The following is an 18245-nucleotide window of genomic DNA, read 5'->3' as shown; positions in this document are numbered from 1 at the left end:
GGCCACTGATGAGTTTTCCAAATTTGCTGGCATATTGAGTGCAGCACTTTCACAGCATCATCTTTCAGGATTTGAAATAGCTCAACTGGAATTCTATTACCTCCACTAGCTAGGAAAATAGTTTTCAGATATGTGTGCAAAATTTTAAATATTCAAATAAATGTTAGGTTATGAACCAAGTCTCAGGAGATACCAAAAAATAAATGTTATACAGGTGAAAATCTCTAACCAGATACAATTAGAAATTGATAAGTAAAGATATTTTTTAAAAAGTAAGGACCAAATAAACATCAAAACAAACACACTACATTTGGAAACTAAAATATATACTCCCAGATAATTAATATCTCAAGGAAGAGACATGTTAAAAGTTGGAAACATTTTTAAAACTAGATGACAATCAAACTACACATATCAAAACTTGTAGGTTCAGTTAAAGTGGTTCTCAGAGGGAAATCTATAGCCATAAAATCATATATTAGCAAAATGGGAGGAATGAAAAATTCATACACCATTTTGAAAATAACTTGGCAACAACTCTTAAGAAATGCCTTCCCAACAACTTAGAGATTTCTATGTGTCCACCCAGAGAAACTCTCCAAGTCAGGAAAAAGGAGACCTAGATAAGGATACTCACTGCAGTGTTTTTTGCAAGAGCTTAAGAGCAGAAAGAACCTATCTTGGCAGTAAAATGGATAAACTGTAGTTCACTACTGTGTGTGTGTTCAGTCATTAAGGTGTGTCTGACTCTTTTCAAACCCATGGACTGCAGCATGCCAGGCTTCCCTGTCCTTCACTGTTTCCTGAAGTTTGCTCAAACTCATATCCATTGAGTTGGCAATGCTATCTAACCATCTCATCCTCTGCTGCCCTCTTCTTTTTTGCCTTCAGTTTTTCCCAGCAACATGGTCTTTTCCAATTGGTCAGCTCTTCACATCAGCTGGCCACAGTACTGGGGCTTCAGTTTCAGCATCAGCCCTTCCAGTGCATATTCAGGGTTAATTTCCTTTAGGATTGACTGGTTTGATCTCCTTGGAGTCCAAGGGACTCAAGAATTTTCTCCAGCACCATAATTTGAAAGCAACGATTCTTCAGTGTTCAGCCTTCTTTACGGTCCAACTCTCACATCTGTACATGACTACTGGAAAAAACATAGCTTTGACGACACGGACCTTGTTGGCAAAGTGACGTCTCTGCTTTTTAATATGCTGTCTAAGTTTGTCATAGCTCTCCTTCCAAGGAAAAAGCATCTTTTAATTCTGTGACTGTAGTCACCATCCACAGTGATTTTGGAGCCTAAGAAAATAAAATCTGTCACTGCTTCCACTTTTCCCCCTTCTATTTGCCATGAAGTGATGGGACTGGATGCCACGATCTTAGTTTATTATTACAATACATAAATAAATATACTGTGGTTCAGTTCACTTCAGTTCAGTCGCTCAGTTGTGTCCGACTCTTTGCAACCCCATGAACTGCAGCACGCCAGGCCTCCCGGTCCATCACCAACTCCTGGAGTTCATTCAAACTCACGTCCATTGAGTCCGTGATGCCATCCAGCCATCTCATCCTCTATTGTCCCCTTCTCCCCCTGCCCCCAATCCCTCCCAGCATCAGAGTCTTTTCCAATGAGTCAACTCTTTGCATGAGGTGGCCAAAGGACTGGAGTTTCAGCTTTAGCATCATTCCTTCCAAAGAAATCCCAGGGCTGATCTCCTTCAGAATGGACTGGTTGGATCTCCTTGCAGTCCAAGTGACTTGAGAGTCTTCTCCAACACCACAGTTCAAAAGCATTAATTCGTCAGCACTCAGCTTTCTTCACAGTCCAACTCTCACATCCATACATGACTACTGGAAAAACCGTAGCCTTTACTAGACGGACCTTTGTTGGCAAAGTAATGTCTCTGTGGTTAATTCATATTAAACTGTTTTAGTGAATTTAATTAATCTGTATACAAACATGGAAATTCTCTGAAACATATTGGTGAGCAAAAAGTTGTGAAATGATACCTACAGCTTGATAATATTTATGTACATTTTTAAACAACCAATTGTATCTACTGCTTACAGCTATAGTTGCATGGAATAAAAGTACAAAAGTCTTTAGAAGACACACAACAACTTTAGTAGGACGGGGAGATGACGTATTTTCTTTTTCAGAGAAAAAGAAAGATGAATAAAGCAAAATTTTATCTTCATAGTAAATAAGTAATTTATTTTCAGCATTTTAAAGCATATCTGAAGAGCTTTATGGTAAGAAATTTTAAATAAACTGCTACTACAATACCACTATAAATATTTAGTATATACTATAAAGGTCATAGGAAAACAACTATTTTCTGTTCTCCTATCCACACAGAGCTAACCTTTGATAATATTTTCTTTTCATTTGTACATACTTAAACATATACAATATTACAATATTATTCTGTATATGGTTTTATAATCTTTTATTTGGCATTTAACATTCCATAGGCAGGTTTCCTTGTCGTTACTTCACACTTAGACAATTTACCACACATCCATCGTGCAGATTTAAAACTGCTTTAAAGGATATATAATGAAGATCCTTCATTCTACCCTAGACCCTAGTACTGCTGCCAAGAGTTTGTCTATCAGGTCTAGAAATTATGCTTCTGTCACTAAATAGAGTTATTACTTTTGTGCCACTGGGTGGAGACAGAGCTCTCAAAGTGTAATCTCTGGTATAACTTACTTTTCACAGATAATAAATTTCAACATTTCTAAAACATCATACTGAATTTAAAATCAGTTCTTGTACTTTCTTATTTTTAAAAGTTCAGATTTCTCTGTGTATCACAATCATAAAGAAATTATTCACATTTAATTGTAAGTTTTGTTTTAAATGCACATGGAGATATCTTGTCCTAATCAAAAAGTACTTTAAAAGAAAAGGAAAGGAAAAAACTGGTTAATTTTAGGGAATACATATATACATACTTCTGATATTGAATAATGTTTCTAAGGAGAAACTGTAACTAAAAAGCTATCATTTTCAAACAAAACCATATACTTACGAATCAGTATTGCATATGGCAAGCTTAAAGGCAGCCTAAGGGCACATAATTCTGATAAACATAAGTTGACAGAAGAGCTGGCCCACATCTAGATAAAACTTTGCAATCATCACTATTCTGCAGCATGCGGCAGGTGAAATGACTGAGGTCACACACTTGCAGTATGTAAATACAGTGAATACTGCATACAATCTGCCCTCTCCCCTGTTCCTCTTGTAAGAGGTTAGCGTCTCCCCAATCTGCTTGTATTACCTGTCTACCATTAAACTAGATAATTAAAATCACAGATATGAACACAAGCAAATAGGTCACTGATGACTTATTTTCAAATTTAGGGCTTTATTTCATAAAATTGCTTTAAAATTAGAACACTTTCTAAATCTTAACTTTTAGGAAAGCTCTAACAACTGGACAGAAAAATTTAAACTGGAAAATCGTCATATATCATGATTTGTCTCAAATTTCTGTGTAAGTTTTCAACTGATAAATGATTAAATTTTGCGCTCCATTCTTTGGAATCTTGTTCTATAGATACTGTTTCAAAAGTGTTACAAAGATTGGGAAAACATATCAGACAAGCAATAATAAGGATAAGTAGTTCTTCAAATAATTTCTAATGTAAGAAATATATATTTTAAATTTAATCTCTGTAACTTTGCAAAAATTCCAAATATTAATAAATTATAAAATATTAAAACTTCACCTTTCTACCAAATGTACTCTTAACATTGTAAACATCGTCAAAGAATAGAGCATAGCAAAGCAATTATAATGAAAATTGTACATGTTAAAACCACCTCTGGGAGAAGCACCACTTTCTAGCAACAAAAAAATATATTTTATAAACATAAGCACATTTAACTTTGTTTAAAGTTGAATGGATTTAGTACCTTATGAGTTAAATACAGCAGGATAATATTTTCAAATAAAAAGACAGAATTGGAAAAGCAAAACAAAATACTATGAAACATGCCTATTGGGACAGCAACTCAATATAAAATAAATTGATTGGCTCAAAGTCACAGAGTTGGTTAGTGAATGGCAGAGCTAGGATTGGACTTAGGTTTCTAAGGTCTTCCACTAATTTTTAGTTTCTACTATAGATAATGCTATCATATGAAAGGATGACTTAGCATGTACGATGTGCTATTATATATGCGTACATACATATGTATACCACACATACCTTACATAGTATTCTCAAACAGTAAACAGAATGAACAAAAAGAAAAAAAAAATGAAGAATTAACTAAATTTTTATTACAGATTTCAAAGCAAATGATTCATAAAAGGTATGGTACAAAGTTAATTTTTAAATTGTATCAATTCTTTTTTGAACTAACCACTTACCAGGAAACTGTGACACTATTGGGGGTGTATCTTCATCTAAATCATCTACTCCTCCAGCTATGGGATAGGGTGGAATGGAGACTCTGGGCATCACCACCCAGCTGTGATCACAATAAAGGGAAGAGGTGAGGCTGGGGAGTCCCGAGTTATGGGCTATCTGAAAGCCACAGATCTTCTCTATCTGTTGCCAGCGAAAAAGTCGTTCTCGTAAACAAGTTGTCAACTCAGAAAGAGCTTTCCTGGAAAAGTCAATATAGGAATTACTTCTTGCATCAAAAAGTCTTTAATACAGCACTGAAAACAGGCAACTATATAAGCAGACCAAGGCAGTTAACCAATTTCCATAAGAAATTATCCCCTCTTAGAATGAGCATAAAGGATGTAATAGAACATGCTTAAATGACAAATTAAAACATAAATTGTCTATAAATAACAAATTAAAATAAAAAATTGTCTATAATTACAAATTAAAACAAATTGTCTATAAATTTTATTTCTACACAATAGAAATAGACAACTGCAATAAGATTCTTACTTTGCTTCCAGAATTTTGTGGTCTACCTCATCTAGGGAGGAGCTATGTGCAACATGTAGAGTTCCGAAGACTGTGCTCCTCTTCTTTTTAATTTTCTCTGCCTAAAAGCCCAAGGAGAGAAAAATAAGGCTCAGTTTGGGGAAAAAAACACACACTAATAAGGTTTATTTTGTCTTGACTATATTAATAATTATAAAATCAATGGAGAATTATTAGCCAAGACATAGCCCTATTTTCTAAAAAAGGAAAACAGATGAGGGTGAAAGCATGCTTTCCTAAGCCAAACTTTGTTCTGGAGAATTTTTTCTCTTTATTTCCATGGATCAGAAAGACCTGAATCTTCTATTTAAAACTAGAAGAACATAAACTATATCCTACTGCAATGGAGGTGTTAGTGAATGCACTGAGTTTTTTATTGTTCTTTTTCACTAGAAATCAGAGTAAGACTCAATAATTTCACACAATTATTAATAGTCAGACATTAATTTCTAGTAACTACTAACCTGAATCAGATATGAAGCAGCAACCTAGAGGAGAAAAGCTCTGTATAAAACATTTATGATCATGATAGTAGGGATGATTTTTAAATGATACTAAGGTCATTCTGAAAGGTATACCCTTCTCTTAAAAAAGTAACTTCACAGCCTATGATTACAAGAGTCAATCTACCCACTAAGTTCCAATTTATGAAAGAATCTGTGATACTACAAATTTTATTCAGGCCTTTATACACCAACTGGTTAATCCCTTTAGAAATGTTAGCAAGTTTAGTCAATATAGTCGAGTACCTCATCCTTAGCAATAGCTAGCTGCATTTCAGCATTCTGTCTTTTTATATTGTAGTACTGGACTTCCACTTCATGTGTTAGCTGAAGCCATTTTTGAAGTGCATCTGGAACAGACCAGCTGCTTCTGAGTTCAAATTCTTTTTCCGCCTTTTTTAGAGCCATTCGAACCTGAGAGGGAGGGAGGGGAAAAAAAAAAGAGAGAGAGAGAAGGAGGAGCAGGAGCAGAGGAGAGGGAGGTAGAAAGAGATGCAAAGGAAAGTGGCAGAGGTTGGAGAGAAAAAGAGAAATTTCTCTTTTAAAAAACTATTTAAATTTTTTTTCATTGCAACAAAAAGAATAAAATACTTAGGAATATATCTACCTAAAGAAACTAAAGACCTATATATAGAAAACTATAAAACACTGATGAAAGAAATCAAAGAGGACACTAATAGATGGAGAAATATACCATGTTCATGGATCGGAAGAATCAATATAGTGAAAATGAATATACTACCCAAAGCAATTTACAAATTCAATGCAATCCCTATCAAGCTACCAGCGATATTTTTCACAGAACTAGAACAAATAATTTCAAGATTTGTATGGAAATACAAAAAACCTTGAATAGCCAAAGCAATCTTGAGAAAGAAGAATGGAACTGGAGGAATCAACCTGCCTGGCTTCAGGCTCTACTACAAAGCCACAGTCATCAAGACAGTATGGTATTGGCACAAAGACAGAAATATAGATCAATGGTACAAAATAGAAAGCCCAGAGATAAATCCACACACATATGGACACCTTATCTTTGACAAAGGAGGCATGAATATACAATGGAGTAAGGACAATCTCTTTAACAAGTGGTGCTGGGAAAACTGGTCAACCACTTGTTAAAAAATGAAACTAGATCACTTTCTAACACCGCAAACAAAAATAAACTCAAAATGGATTAAAGATCTAAATGTAAGACCAGAAACTACAAAACTCCTAGAGGAGAACATAGGCAAAACACTCTCCGACATAAAACCACAGCAGGAGAATTCTGGAAATAAAAGCAAAAATAAACAAATGGATCTAATTAAAATTAAAAGCTTCTGCACAACAAAGGAAAATATAAGCAAGGTGAAAAGACAGCCTTCTGAATGGGAGAAAATAATAGCAAATGAAGCAACTGACAAACAACTAATCTCAAAAATATACAAGCAACTCGTGCAGCTCAATTCCAGAAAAATAAATGACCCAATCAAAAAATGGGCCAAAGAACTAAACAGACATTTCTCCAAAGAAGACATACAGATGGCTAACAAACACATGAAAAGATGTTCAACATCACTCATTATTAGAGAAATGCAAATCAAGACCACAATGAGGTACCACTTCACACCAGTCAGAATGTCTGCAATCCAAAAATCTGCAAGCAATAAATGCTGGAGAGGGTGTGGAGAAAAGGGAACCCTCTTACACTGTTGGTGGGAATGCAAACTAGTACAGCCACTATGGAGAACAGTGTGGAGATTCCTTAAAAAATTGCAAATAGAACTGCCTTATGACCCAGCAATCCCACTGCTGGGCATACACACTGAGGAAACCAGAATTGAAAGAGACACGTGTACCCCAATGTTCATCGCAGCACTGTTTATAATAGCCAGGACATGGAAACAACCTAGTAGTCCATCAGCAGATGAATGGATAAGAAAGCTGTGGTACATATACACAGTGGAGTATTACTCAGCTATTAAAAAGAATACATTTGAATCAGTTCTGATGAGATGGATGAAACTGGAGCCGATTATACAGAGTGAAGTAAGCCAGAAAGAAAAACACCAATACAGTATACTAACACATATATATGGAATTTAGAAAGATGGCAATGATGACCGTGTATGCAAGACAGCAAAAAAGACACAGATGTGTATAGCGAACTTTTGGACTCGGAGGGAGAGGGTGAGATGATTTGGGAGAATGGCATTGAAACATGTATAATATCATGTAAGAATCGAATCGCCAGTCTATGTCTGATGCAGGATACAGCATGTTTGGGGCTGGTACATGGAGATGACCCAGAGAGATGTTATGGGGAGGGAGGTGGGAGGGGGGTTCATGTTTGGGAATGCATGTACACCCGTGGTGGATTCATGTCAATGTATGGCAAAACCAATACAGAATTGTAAAGTAAAATAAAGTAAAAATAGAAAAAAAAGAAAGAAAGAAAGAAAGAAACTGGGAGCTCTTACAGCTGAAGAAGTTAAGCTTAAAATGGAAGCAGATGAAAAAGAAGAAAAAGTAACACAAACCCTGAACTAAAATTTATTAAGCTATCTCCTTTTGTAAAGGATTTTGAAATACTGTAGTTGGCAACATTAGCTGCCTTATCCATAAGAAGTAATACCCTGATCACTTTTTTTCTGAGTTTGTGCTTTATTACAGTGTTAATATAAACACAACTGTTCTTTATAAAAAAAAAATAAAAAGAAATAAAAAAGAAATTAAGATTTTTTAAGTACCAGAATTAAAAGAAAAAAGCAATTTGAATTATATTCTTTGTAAAATCACAGTCTAAAATGATATTTCTAACATTAAAACAAAAGTTAAAGGTTTAAGTACATCTTAAACTCACTAAACAAGGTTGTAAAAAGACAGAGGGTGAAAGGGAGCTTACATATCTCTTAGCTTGCAATACTGCATTTTCACATTTTATAATAGCCAGACTCAACTGAGAGACAAAAAAACCCAGGGCATGTACCAACTGAAATGGATTACATTTTTCTCATAATGTGTTTTTTTTTTGTTTGTTTATGGACAGAATATGAAGAAATATCGAAAACAGGGTGAATACTTGTCCTATTACCCCTTCTAATGTTCCCAGAAGCCTCTGCTGGGAACTATACACTATATAGACTCTGCTGGGAACTATAAACTATAACTATACACTCATTTTTTAAGTAATTATACCATTTTAAAAAAGGTTTTCAGACATCTTCTTTATGACAGTTATTTCTCATTGTTATGAGCACATTTGCCTCTTATAGTCTGTCTTATATCACCTCTATTTAATTTTTTCCCACTTCTCGCATATCAAAAAGTAGATAAACCAACACCTGCAGACCAAATGTAAATTTGAAGAAAACAGACACTGAGTGAGATTCATTTTGATTTTTCCAAGGGAAACTATGAATAGCTTCTGTATTGGAATGTGTAAGTTTTTCTTCTAGTCAACTTTTAGGGGAGCCAGACAACAAACAGAAAACTAAAATGTTTAGTGTGTGAGTTTGTGAGGTGGCATTAAGTGCTAACAAAAAGTCTCTTAGGGACAGTCTAAGAAAATGACACAGAGGAAGAGATAACCTATTCCAGGAATGATTCATTTAAAAACTAGCAAACGCTCAAGCTAAGGATGTGTAAAGATACAGGATGGAGTTTATGGAATTATGCACACATATTCAAGACCTTCAGACAAAGTGATGAGTGAACTATGGAGCATCCTGCTTCGGGAGCACCAAAACTGCAAATTAATTTTTCCAAAGTTAAGTAAACTGAAACTTCATCCCTAAACTAATGTGCAAAGGAATGTCTGATCTGATGAAATCTAATTTATTTAAATAAACCTTACATGCCAGGGTAAACTGGAATACTAGACACAAATTTCTGATAAAGAGAACAGCTGTCAGATACTACAAGAAAAAAAATGTAGAAAAATATTTTTTAAAACTTTTTCAAGTTTTCTAAAAACTTTTTAAAACTCTAAAACCATCAGACAGGAAGTAAATAATTCAAAATATAGACATTAACAGGGAAAGTAAAACAACACTTACTTACTTAAAACAAATCATAAGCAACACTTGCTTGACACGATTAACTATGCAATATGCTTGGGACAATACTGTGCTTAATAAGACAGCTGGCAGAGCCCTGCGGCCTCCCTGCTAATCTCTCAAGAAAGAAGCTGAGCTCAGGTCCTGGGACACGGAGTTCTCTGTAACACTACAAAGTGAAGGTCACACGCCCGTTGTCTTCTAAAGCTAAAATTTCTGTAAATTTTCATTGTCAGGTAAGCATACAGATAATCTGAACAAATTCACTCATGTTTTTCTCATTAAGATTTTCCTTAATATCGTGTCCATAAATATATTTCCCCCAAAGAGCTCAATAAAGAGGGAAATAGATGCAGTGAAAATTGAATAATTAATAGTTTTTACAAATGATGAATTAAGTTGTTTCAAAATATAATAATTATATAATTTTTGTGTCTTAGGACTAAAACAGTAATAACTAAAAACATGGTATCACACACATACACACACAAAAACAACCTAAGTATCTGAAAACTTGGCTTCTGGACCTGACTTTATGATTTATACCTCTGTAAGCTTCAACAAGTTGTTTCCTTTCTGAGGCTTATTGTTTCGTGTATAACAGGGGTACTATGACTTGTCCTGATTTTAAGTTTCTTGAGACTTTAAGAACAAAATAATTTATGTATTTAAACCACACAAAATATAAAGTGGTACTATTATTCATCCAAAAGCTCTTGTTTAATGGAAATTTAAAAAATATGTACCAGTTTTTCTGCCTTTTAATTTTGAGGAGTTGATTACCCATCACATAAAATACAATAAAGCGTTAAACTATGTAGAACTGTGGATTATGTGACATAATATGTAAATTAATTTCCCAGTTAAAATTGCTTCTATAAACAAAGCTTTAAATAGCAGTATGGGAAAATATGGACTTTGGAATAAGACACATGTAATCATCCCTTTGCCACCTATGGCAAGTTATTAAACCTCTGCATATACATCTCATCTGTAAATGAGAATGTATCTATTATAGTGAGGATTAAAATTTATGAGCAAACCGTTTGCAATGATGTACACAGCATAAAATTTTGGCATACAGTAAGCACTCATAAAATTGTGTTTCTTATTACTATAATCATACTGGACAGAGTTCTTTTTAAATACCCAATTCTCTCCTTTAAACTTACTGACTGAGGATCTCATTAGGATTATTAAGTTTGTGCTGGGTTGTAATATCTTGGTAATCTTAGGGTCTACCATGGAGTGCAAGGCCTCTGGGCTCCAAACTTCAGACTAGAATACTTGTGATTAAGAGGTCCTTCTTTACATGGTGTCTTTTCCTCTCACTGAGAGGCAGTCTCCATTATAACATGCTATCAGTTTATGTCTCTATAGAAGATTTCCCTCTACTGCTTTCTGATTTGTTCTTTCTTATCTGCAAACATCAGAAAAACATTTATCAAACTTTTTAGTTTAGCACTGTGAACAAACCAAGGCTTGAATTCTCATTGAGAACAGGTATGGAGTTGTCACAGAAGTAAAAATCATAAAATTAATTCTCAAACACAGGGTAATTTTGGCTAGGCCTTTTTTGTGAACTCCTTGCTTCTTTACTACATTCTGTATAAAGAAGATTCTGTCACGTAAACAGGACCAGACTGAAAGATAAATCTAGGAGTCATTTTAGAGAACAAACTCCTTACAGGGAAAAGACTCAAAAGACAATGTCTAGGGTATGAGAGAAAGAAAAGTTAACAGTTAACAAAAGAGACAGCTGCATTCAGTCAGACAAGTCCTACCAAAAATGACAATCCTGAAGGAACTAGTACCATACACTGACCATTTTCTGACGAGTCTAAGTTTAAACCAAAACTCACTCATTACTTAATTTTCATTTCATATTTAGCACCTGACTGAGAAGGCAACAGTGGGAGGCAGAATACCTAAGTTCTTGGCCCTGTCTCAAGAGTCACTCTCTAAACTTGAACACACTTTCTTGTCTTCATTTTGTTCCTCAGAGTCTTTATCAGTAAAGAAAGGGTCAAAGTCAGAAGAAGGAGATGAGATTACGGAAGCAGAGGCTGGAGCAACAGGCTTTGAAGATGAAGGAAGGGGCCATGAGCCAAGAAATGCAGGCAGCCTCTAGAAGTTGGACAAGGCAAGGAAACAGAGCCTCCAGAAGGAATGCAGCCTTGTAGACCTATTTTAGACTCTGACTGCAAGAACCCTAAGATAATAACGATGTGTTATTTTAAGCCACTAAGTTTGTGGTAATTTTTTATAGCAGAATTAGAAAACTAATACATCTACCTATGAAGATATTCTCCGGCGACCTCCCCACCTTCTCTGAAGGATAGTGCAATGCCTGAATTCCATCCTGAGTAAATGCACAGTAGAAGTAGATACTGGAAAAGACACCTTTTGGACAGCTTCAAAATCTGCACCACAGAATGTTCTAAAACCATTTAACAGAATTCAAATGGATGTTTAATAGAGATTATTAACATGAGCAGAGAAGTTTAACGTTACCTATACTAATACTTTACTACTAGGTTATAGTCAGAAACTGACACATACTACAGGTATTAAATAAACATCTTAGGTTTACTCAAGACAACGTGGCATGGGCTAGGACTTCATGAGTGAACACAATGCTAACTTTATCTTTTAGCTGGTTCTGTTTTTCGCTGTATGAACTCTGCCCAATGCTAACAACATGGACAGGTGACCCTACTACTGACCAAGGAAGAATATATGATGGAACAAAATGTAGGAGACAGAACAAAATTTTTAAAAAATCCTCAGAGTAGCAATACAAATTTCCTCACAGACACTTCTTCAAAACGTAAATACCTGTTCCAATTCCTGCTCTGCATACTGACGTCTACTCAGTTCACATTCAGCTCCCTCCCTCAGCTCTCTCAGTCGACAAGCTTCTTCCTTTGCATAATTGATTTCATCCATCATTTTGCGCTCCAGATTTTGCTTTTCTACGGCAACATTTCTGTTTTCTTCCTGTGCCTTTTCAAGCCTTACAGAATAAACATGACAATTCCTCATAAAAGTTTCCAAAATTTCATTATTTTAGTGAAGAATAAATATGTATCAAGCAATAATATACATGGTTCGGTCCGAATTCACAGCAATTTCTATTAATCTTAAATTTGGACAACAAAAACATCAGGTAACCTACTAGATAGCTATTTGGCTTATCTTGGGCTAAAAACAGGGAAATAGCATGGAAACACTCTTCATGAAAAACAGTTTTAAAAAATTGATAAATTATTTAAGTCATGTTTAAAATAAAATTTAACTACACATATAATTCTACCTACATTTGATTTCCACTTGTCTTCTACCCATTTATTCCCTAATGCATACCTTTTTAATAAATTTGTAATTATGACCTTTCTAAAAATGTGAAAGGAAGTGTACACACAATTCCTGATGTATGTATCGATCTAAATACAAATGCCTAAGCACATGCCCATATTACATATTCACAAACTGTATGGTTCCACATAAACAAGATTTATAGCCTTTTTTACCTACTTACCTCTCTTGTAAGTCCATTAGACTTTGCTCTGCAGTTTGTAGACTCTCTAAGTCTTTCATCATTTTTGCAACATGCTCTTTTGATGTCTTATTCTGCGTATAAGCAAACCAACATCCTCCAACACCAATTACTATAGAAACTGTAAGGATAAAATCCTTCATCCAGTTATGAGGAGGGCCTATAAAAAGAATTACAGATGGCCAATTAATCTTTGAGTATCACAAAATCTCAATACACATGGCCACTTAATTTAAAAAGTAGTTAGATATCTAAAAACAAAACAAAATATGAAGATGTCCCTCCCATACATAAGCCCCAGCCTTTTACAAACTTTTTCTTCAAATAATCAATGAGTTTATGATAACTACCTGATATACTAGACCTATAGGAGGCAAGGGCTTCCCCAGTGGCTCAGTGGTAAAGAATCTGCTTGCAATGCAGGAGATCAGGTTCGTTCCCTGGGTCAGGAAGGTCCCCTGGAGGAGGAAATGGCAACCCACTCTAGTGGCCTTGCCTGGGAAATGCCATGGACAGAGGAGCCTGGCGGGCTACAGTCCATGGGGTCACAAAAGAGCTGGAAATGACTGAGCAACTAAACAACAACAACAGGGGGCAGAGATAACCCCACAAGGATGCACTGTGCCCCTGCTGGTACAGGAGTTAGTGACAAAACTCCTGGGGCATTCTACAGAGAATGGTCCTCTACGGGGTGAAGAGTCATAACGAGCTTCACCATCACCAGCCCAACTCCCTTCCTTCAGACAAATTAGGTAGTGGCCATGCTTTAATACAGAAACTGAAACCCTCATCATTCACCAGAAAGTTTTCTTCCCAAGCATGTAGCCACGTAACTAGTTAGGATTAATCAGTGATTCTCAACTGAGAGGGACATTTCCCTCCAGCAGACATTTGACGATTTTTGCTTGACAATTTGGGAAGTGGAAGTAGGGCTATTTGCTAGTGGTATCTAGTAGGTAGAGGCCAGGGATGTTGTTAAACATCCAATAATGTACAAGATAATCTTTCCTGCTCCCACTCTGGTGATAAGAAAGAATTATCTAGGAATTATACAGCCCAGAATGCAAATAGTGGCAAGGTTGAGAAACCACAGGTCAAATGATCATGACAAGCCATGTTTTAGGTGGTTTTTTGTCAGAGAGATCTGAGTGACTCGAGGGAAACAGGTCCCAGGGACAGAAGTAACCCCTACACTTACTTGTTTCTAAAGTAAGGAGTAAGGAGCCAGGGCCTATTAGTCTTCAGTAATACAAAACACAGAAACCGCTAGTCAAATAATTTCCTAGTTTATCTCTGAAAGCAGGGGCTCAATTGAGGGATGCAGGGTAACTAATAAAACATGATGTATTATTTCTTCCAAACAGATTATAGGTGTTCAGTGAAAAACTGCCTAGCTGCCCATACCTCTAGCAGCAAGGAGATATTTTCCATGTTTGACAAGATGAAGAGCTCCACAGAAATGAACCCTAAGCTTACAAGCCTAGGGTTCATGTATGCTTACATAGTATGATAAACAGCATGCTCTATGCCAGAGATCCTCAGCACTACATATTTTCAGAGCAGATACCCTACCTACAGTAAAAGAGATTCTCTCTTCACCCTTTGGCAGAAGGCTAAAGTCTCAAAAGGATTTGTTTTTATTCTGCCTCAGGCTGAGAGGTTCAGCTCAGGCTCTAGTTCAAATATGAGACTTATTCAGGCTGAACTATAATCACCAGAAATAATAATAAAAAGATGGACAAGTCTCAAACTATACAACAAATACCATGAACTGGTAAGGATTTCGGTGAAAACTCCTTTAAAATGTATCTCCATTCACTTGATACTGCTAGTTTTTTTTTTTTCTTCTTCTTTTTAATAATCTTAATGTGGGTGTTCCAACCATAAGGTTCATTCATCAAGTAATAACTCTAAGACAAACACATTAAAAAGGTAATGCATCATTAACTTCTAAACTGGTTTTTTTATTAATACATTTGTTTTCAACATTCTTTGAGACTAGTTTGGTTTCTTTACAAATGATAATACTGTTTGGCTTACAGAGTAGTTTGTTCTTGGATCAATAAAAATATCCCCAATCAATCTGTATATAGACAAATGCTATAGTTTAATTCCCATTTTAACCAATAATTCACATGAAAAAACTAGAGTGAATCTCACAGAAGACAATCCCCAATAGATTCAGTTGAAAACTCAGGACAAGGAAAAGGTTAGAAAGGGTATCATCTCCATGGAACGCTTGGCATTTCAATAGTGTTCTACTTCCTAGGGTTTGTAATTCCCACCAACAGTGCATTTCCACCAACTCTCACAAAGGGGGGTTCCAGCTGTTTCACCAGCTGCTCTTTTAGCCTGAGCCAAAAAAGAACCACCAGTAAACTCATGGAATGCATCCAACCTCTCCAGTAACCCTTTTTTAAGCAGGGGGACCCCCAACACAGTATCATAGAAATCTATAAGCCTCTTAACTGCAAAAACTGAGGTAAAACAAACATTAGTTTCTTCATTTATAATTTGTGAAAGCCATTTTTTCTAGAATTAATTTAGTTATTCCGTTTTGAAAAATAAAATTCCTCTAAAATGTGTACTCTTCAAACAATTTTCCCCCAAAGCTTTCTGAAATCTGAAATTAAATGATGTAAACAAATTAAACTTCCCTCTGGGAAGAAAGCATTCCTGTCAAGGTAAAGAAGAAGGTTTATTTTCCTTACAAATATGACAAAGCAATTTCTTAAATGTTCTTCCTCAGAACAATCAAATAATATTCTCCACCTTGTGCTTCTGCCAGAATAGTCTGTTACTTTATACAGTTTCAAGCAGGCCTCTAGGGCCACTGTTTTTGATCTGTAGCTTAAAAATCCTTTCCCTGGTAATTAATAAAGTCCAGTTAGGATTTATTATTTCACGTCATCAAGATAGTGAGAATGCACCTTTTTTAAAAAGGACTCTAGTGAATACTGAACTATAATAACAAACATTAAAACTGCTATAGAGTTTTAAATCTAGAAATTTAATCAACTTACAGTTTTACAACTTTCTACATCAGTAACCAGCTTTGATATTTACCACACACGATATTTCAATGACAGAAAATCTCATCCTATAAATCTTTTAAGATAGTACTTTATACCCAACAGAGGGTTCTTCTGGTCTACTACCTTTCTTACTTTTTCCTTCTTTAAATAACAACAGATGATCTGATTACTCTTTTTCATCATATTTTGTGCAAGAGAATACTAACGTGTTAGAGGTCCGAACAAAACCACATCCAGTGCCTTGAGCTGAAGTTTTTGTCTATGACTCCGGTCGCTGATTTTCAACTGAGAGATCATAAATGAAAATTCATGCACTGCTATCCTGTTCATTTAAAAAATACATATATATTAAAAATATTACTAGGATGTACATTTAAATATTTCAGCAACATACTTAATACTTATATATATTAGTGATGATTAAGAGTTCACCCAAATGCAATTTAATACTTTATTATATGCAACAAAAACCTTTTAAGTGCAAGCTTAGCAGTGCAAATACTATATGTCAATAATTTCATTGCTATGTTGATGTTTTTGTTTTCTAAAAGGTTTCTTTATGCTATAAATTAATGTGATTCAGAAATTTATCAAATTCAAAATATTTTATAATTATTAAACTACCTCTGGCATTTTACCATCATTTCATAAACAACAAGAAAATTGTAAGCAATTTACTTATTAACATAGCAGACTTAATCATTCTCAATTTAGATCATATTCATTTTCTTTATAAATATCATTTTAAAAACCTGTGCCTTTACATTCTAATAGTTAAACTATTTAAAAGTTCACTGAAGTCATAAATGAAAAGGAAAAAGTCATCGCTGGTTGGGGGAATAAATTGAGGAATATTTGTAATAAGACGTATAGAACTATTTCACTAGCAACGAAGAAAGTCTGCAGGGTGCCAAAAGGCTCAGGTGAAATAAGGAAATAAAATTGCTTTGTTTTGGACTTCCAATCCAAGTAGGCCAGTAGTTAAGATTTCTTATCAACCAAGTGGGATACAAAGATGAATCTTATGACACAAAGTGTAATATAATAATAAAACTGTTAATAACAATGACAATTTAAAAAATAAGCATGTATTATGTGCTGAGTACTGTGCCAAGAACTTTTCAAACTCAAAAAATTCCATAATATATGTAAAATTGCCATTTTATAAATGAGGAAACGGAGGCAGTTGTAACTTGCCCAAGATGACATAATTAGTAAGTAAGGTAGGGATTCAATCCCAATTATCTATAATTCCAATGACTGAACTCTGAACCTTTTATTCAGGAAGATTTCAGGTTACAGAACTCCTATGAGGTTTCCACAAAACTTTAGAAAGTAAAGAACTCTAACTTTCCCTATAGAAAATGCCTACATTCATCATCTCTGTGGGTAACCTTTTGTGTGTAAGCTCTTGTCCCATCTTTAATATGACACTTATTAAAGTGCCTGAAGGCAAACTGTGTCTTATCTCTTTATCCCCAAACCTAGCATGGTGCTTGGCAAAAGTAGATGCTTGATAAATGTTTATGTAATAGATGGATGAATGCATGGATGGGTGCAAGAATGGATAGCAATAGTATCAGTATACAAGATTTAAGAGAGACAATGAGATGTAGTAAAAATGAAACTATAAAACAGAATTTTACGCGAAGTTCAGTATGAGTCCAGAGGTGGAAGGGATTCCACCTGCATGGGTGAGGATGTCAGGGAAGTTCACACAGGTCTGAAAGGAATGAGGAGGCATGTGTCAGATGAAGAGAGCCTTAGGATAAGCTCTGGTAACAGAATTACAGAATGTAGAGAACACAGTAAAAGGCTTAAGATAACCATGATATGAAACCTAACACAGTTTACCTACTACAGATGTAACAGTATTTTAAAGTCACAGAAAGGAAAGAAAATAATGAATTACTGTAGGTATGTGTACAACTGGAATGTGTAATACATTTTCTTATACATTCTTACAAATAGCTCTTTTATCTACAGTTACACTACAAAAAGCTTTGTGACTTAGGTAATTAATTGCTACTGCCCCTTTGAATGGACTCATCTAATCTCTATCACCATATAAAAGGGGCTTGATGAAGACTATGCCAGTTTTTCTTTCCCCTCCATTCAAAAAGGCACCAGTAGGCTGACCTAAAAGTTG

General features: G+C 35.1%; 1 protein-coding gene across 2 annotated transcripts in view; it reads right to left on the bottom strand.

The window, feature by feature from the left end:
• Positions 1–18245, bottom strand: part of STIM2 (stromal interaction molecule 2) — a 182429-nt gene that overhangs the window by 13996 nt on the left and 150188 nt on the right. The window contains exons 5-11 of one of the 2 annotated variants that reach the window (XM_040237984.1): positions 16303–16418; positions 13044–13221; positions 12341–12518; positions 5709–5876; positions 5424–5447; positions 4921–5021; positions 4386–4624 (exon numbers count right to left, since the gene is read on the bottom strand). In XM_040237984.1, the coding sequence (XP_040093918.1) occupies positions 4386–4624; positions 4921–5021; positions 5424–5447; positions 5709–5876; positions 12341–12518; positions 13044–13221; positions 16303–16418 (1004 nt within the window). The remainder of the gene's footprint in view (positions 1–4385; positions 4625–4920; positions 5022–5423; positions 5448–5708; positions 5877–12340; positions 12519–13043; positions 13222–16302; positions 16419–18245) is intronic. The other variant, XM_040237985.1, reaches the window with a different exon arrangement.

The sequence above is a fragment of the Oryx dammah genome, unplaced genomic scaffold, assembly GCF_014754425.2.
Source record: "Oryx dammah isolate SB20612 unplaced genomic scaffold, SCBI_Odam_1.1 HiC_scaffold_3, whole genome shotgun sequence".
NCBI lineage: Eukaryota > Metazoa > Chordata > Mammalia > Artiodactyla > Bovidae > Oryx > Oryx dammah.
This window is presented reverse-complemented; position numbering and strand designations above follow the sequence as displayed.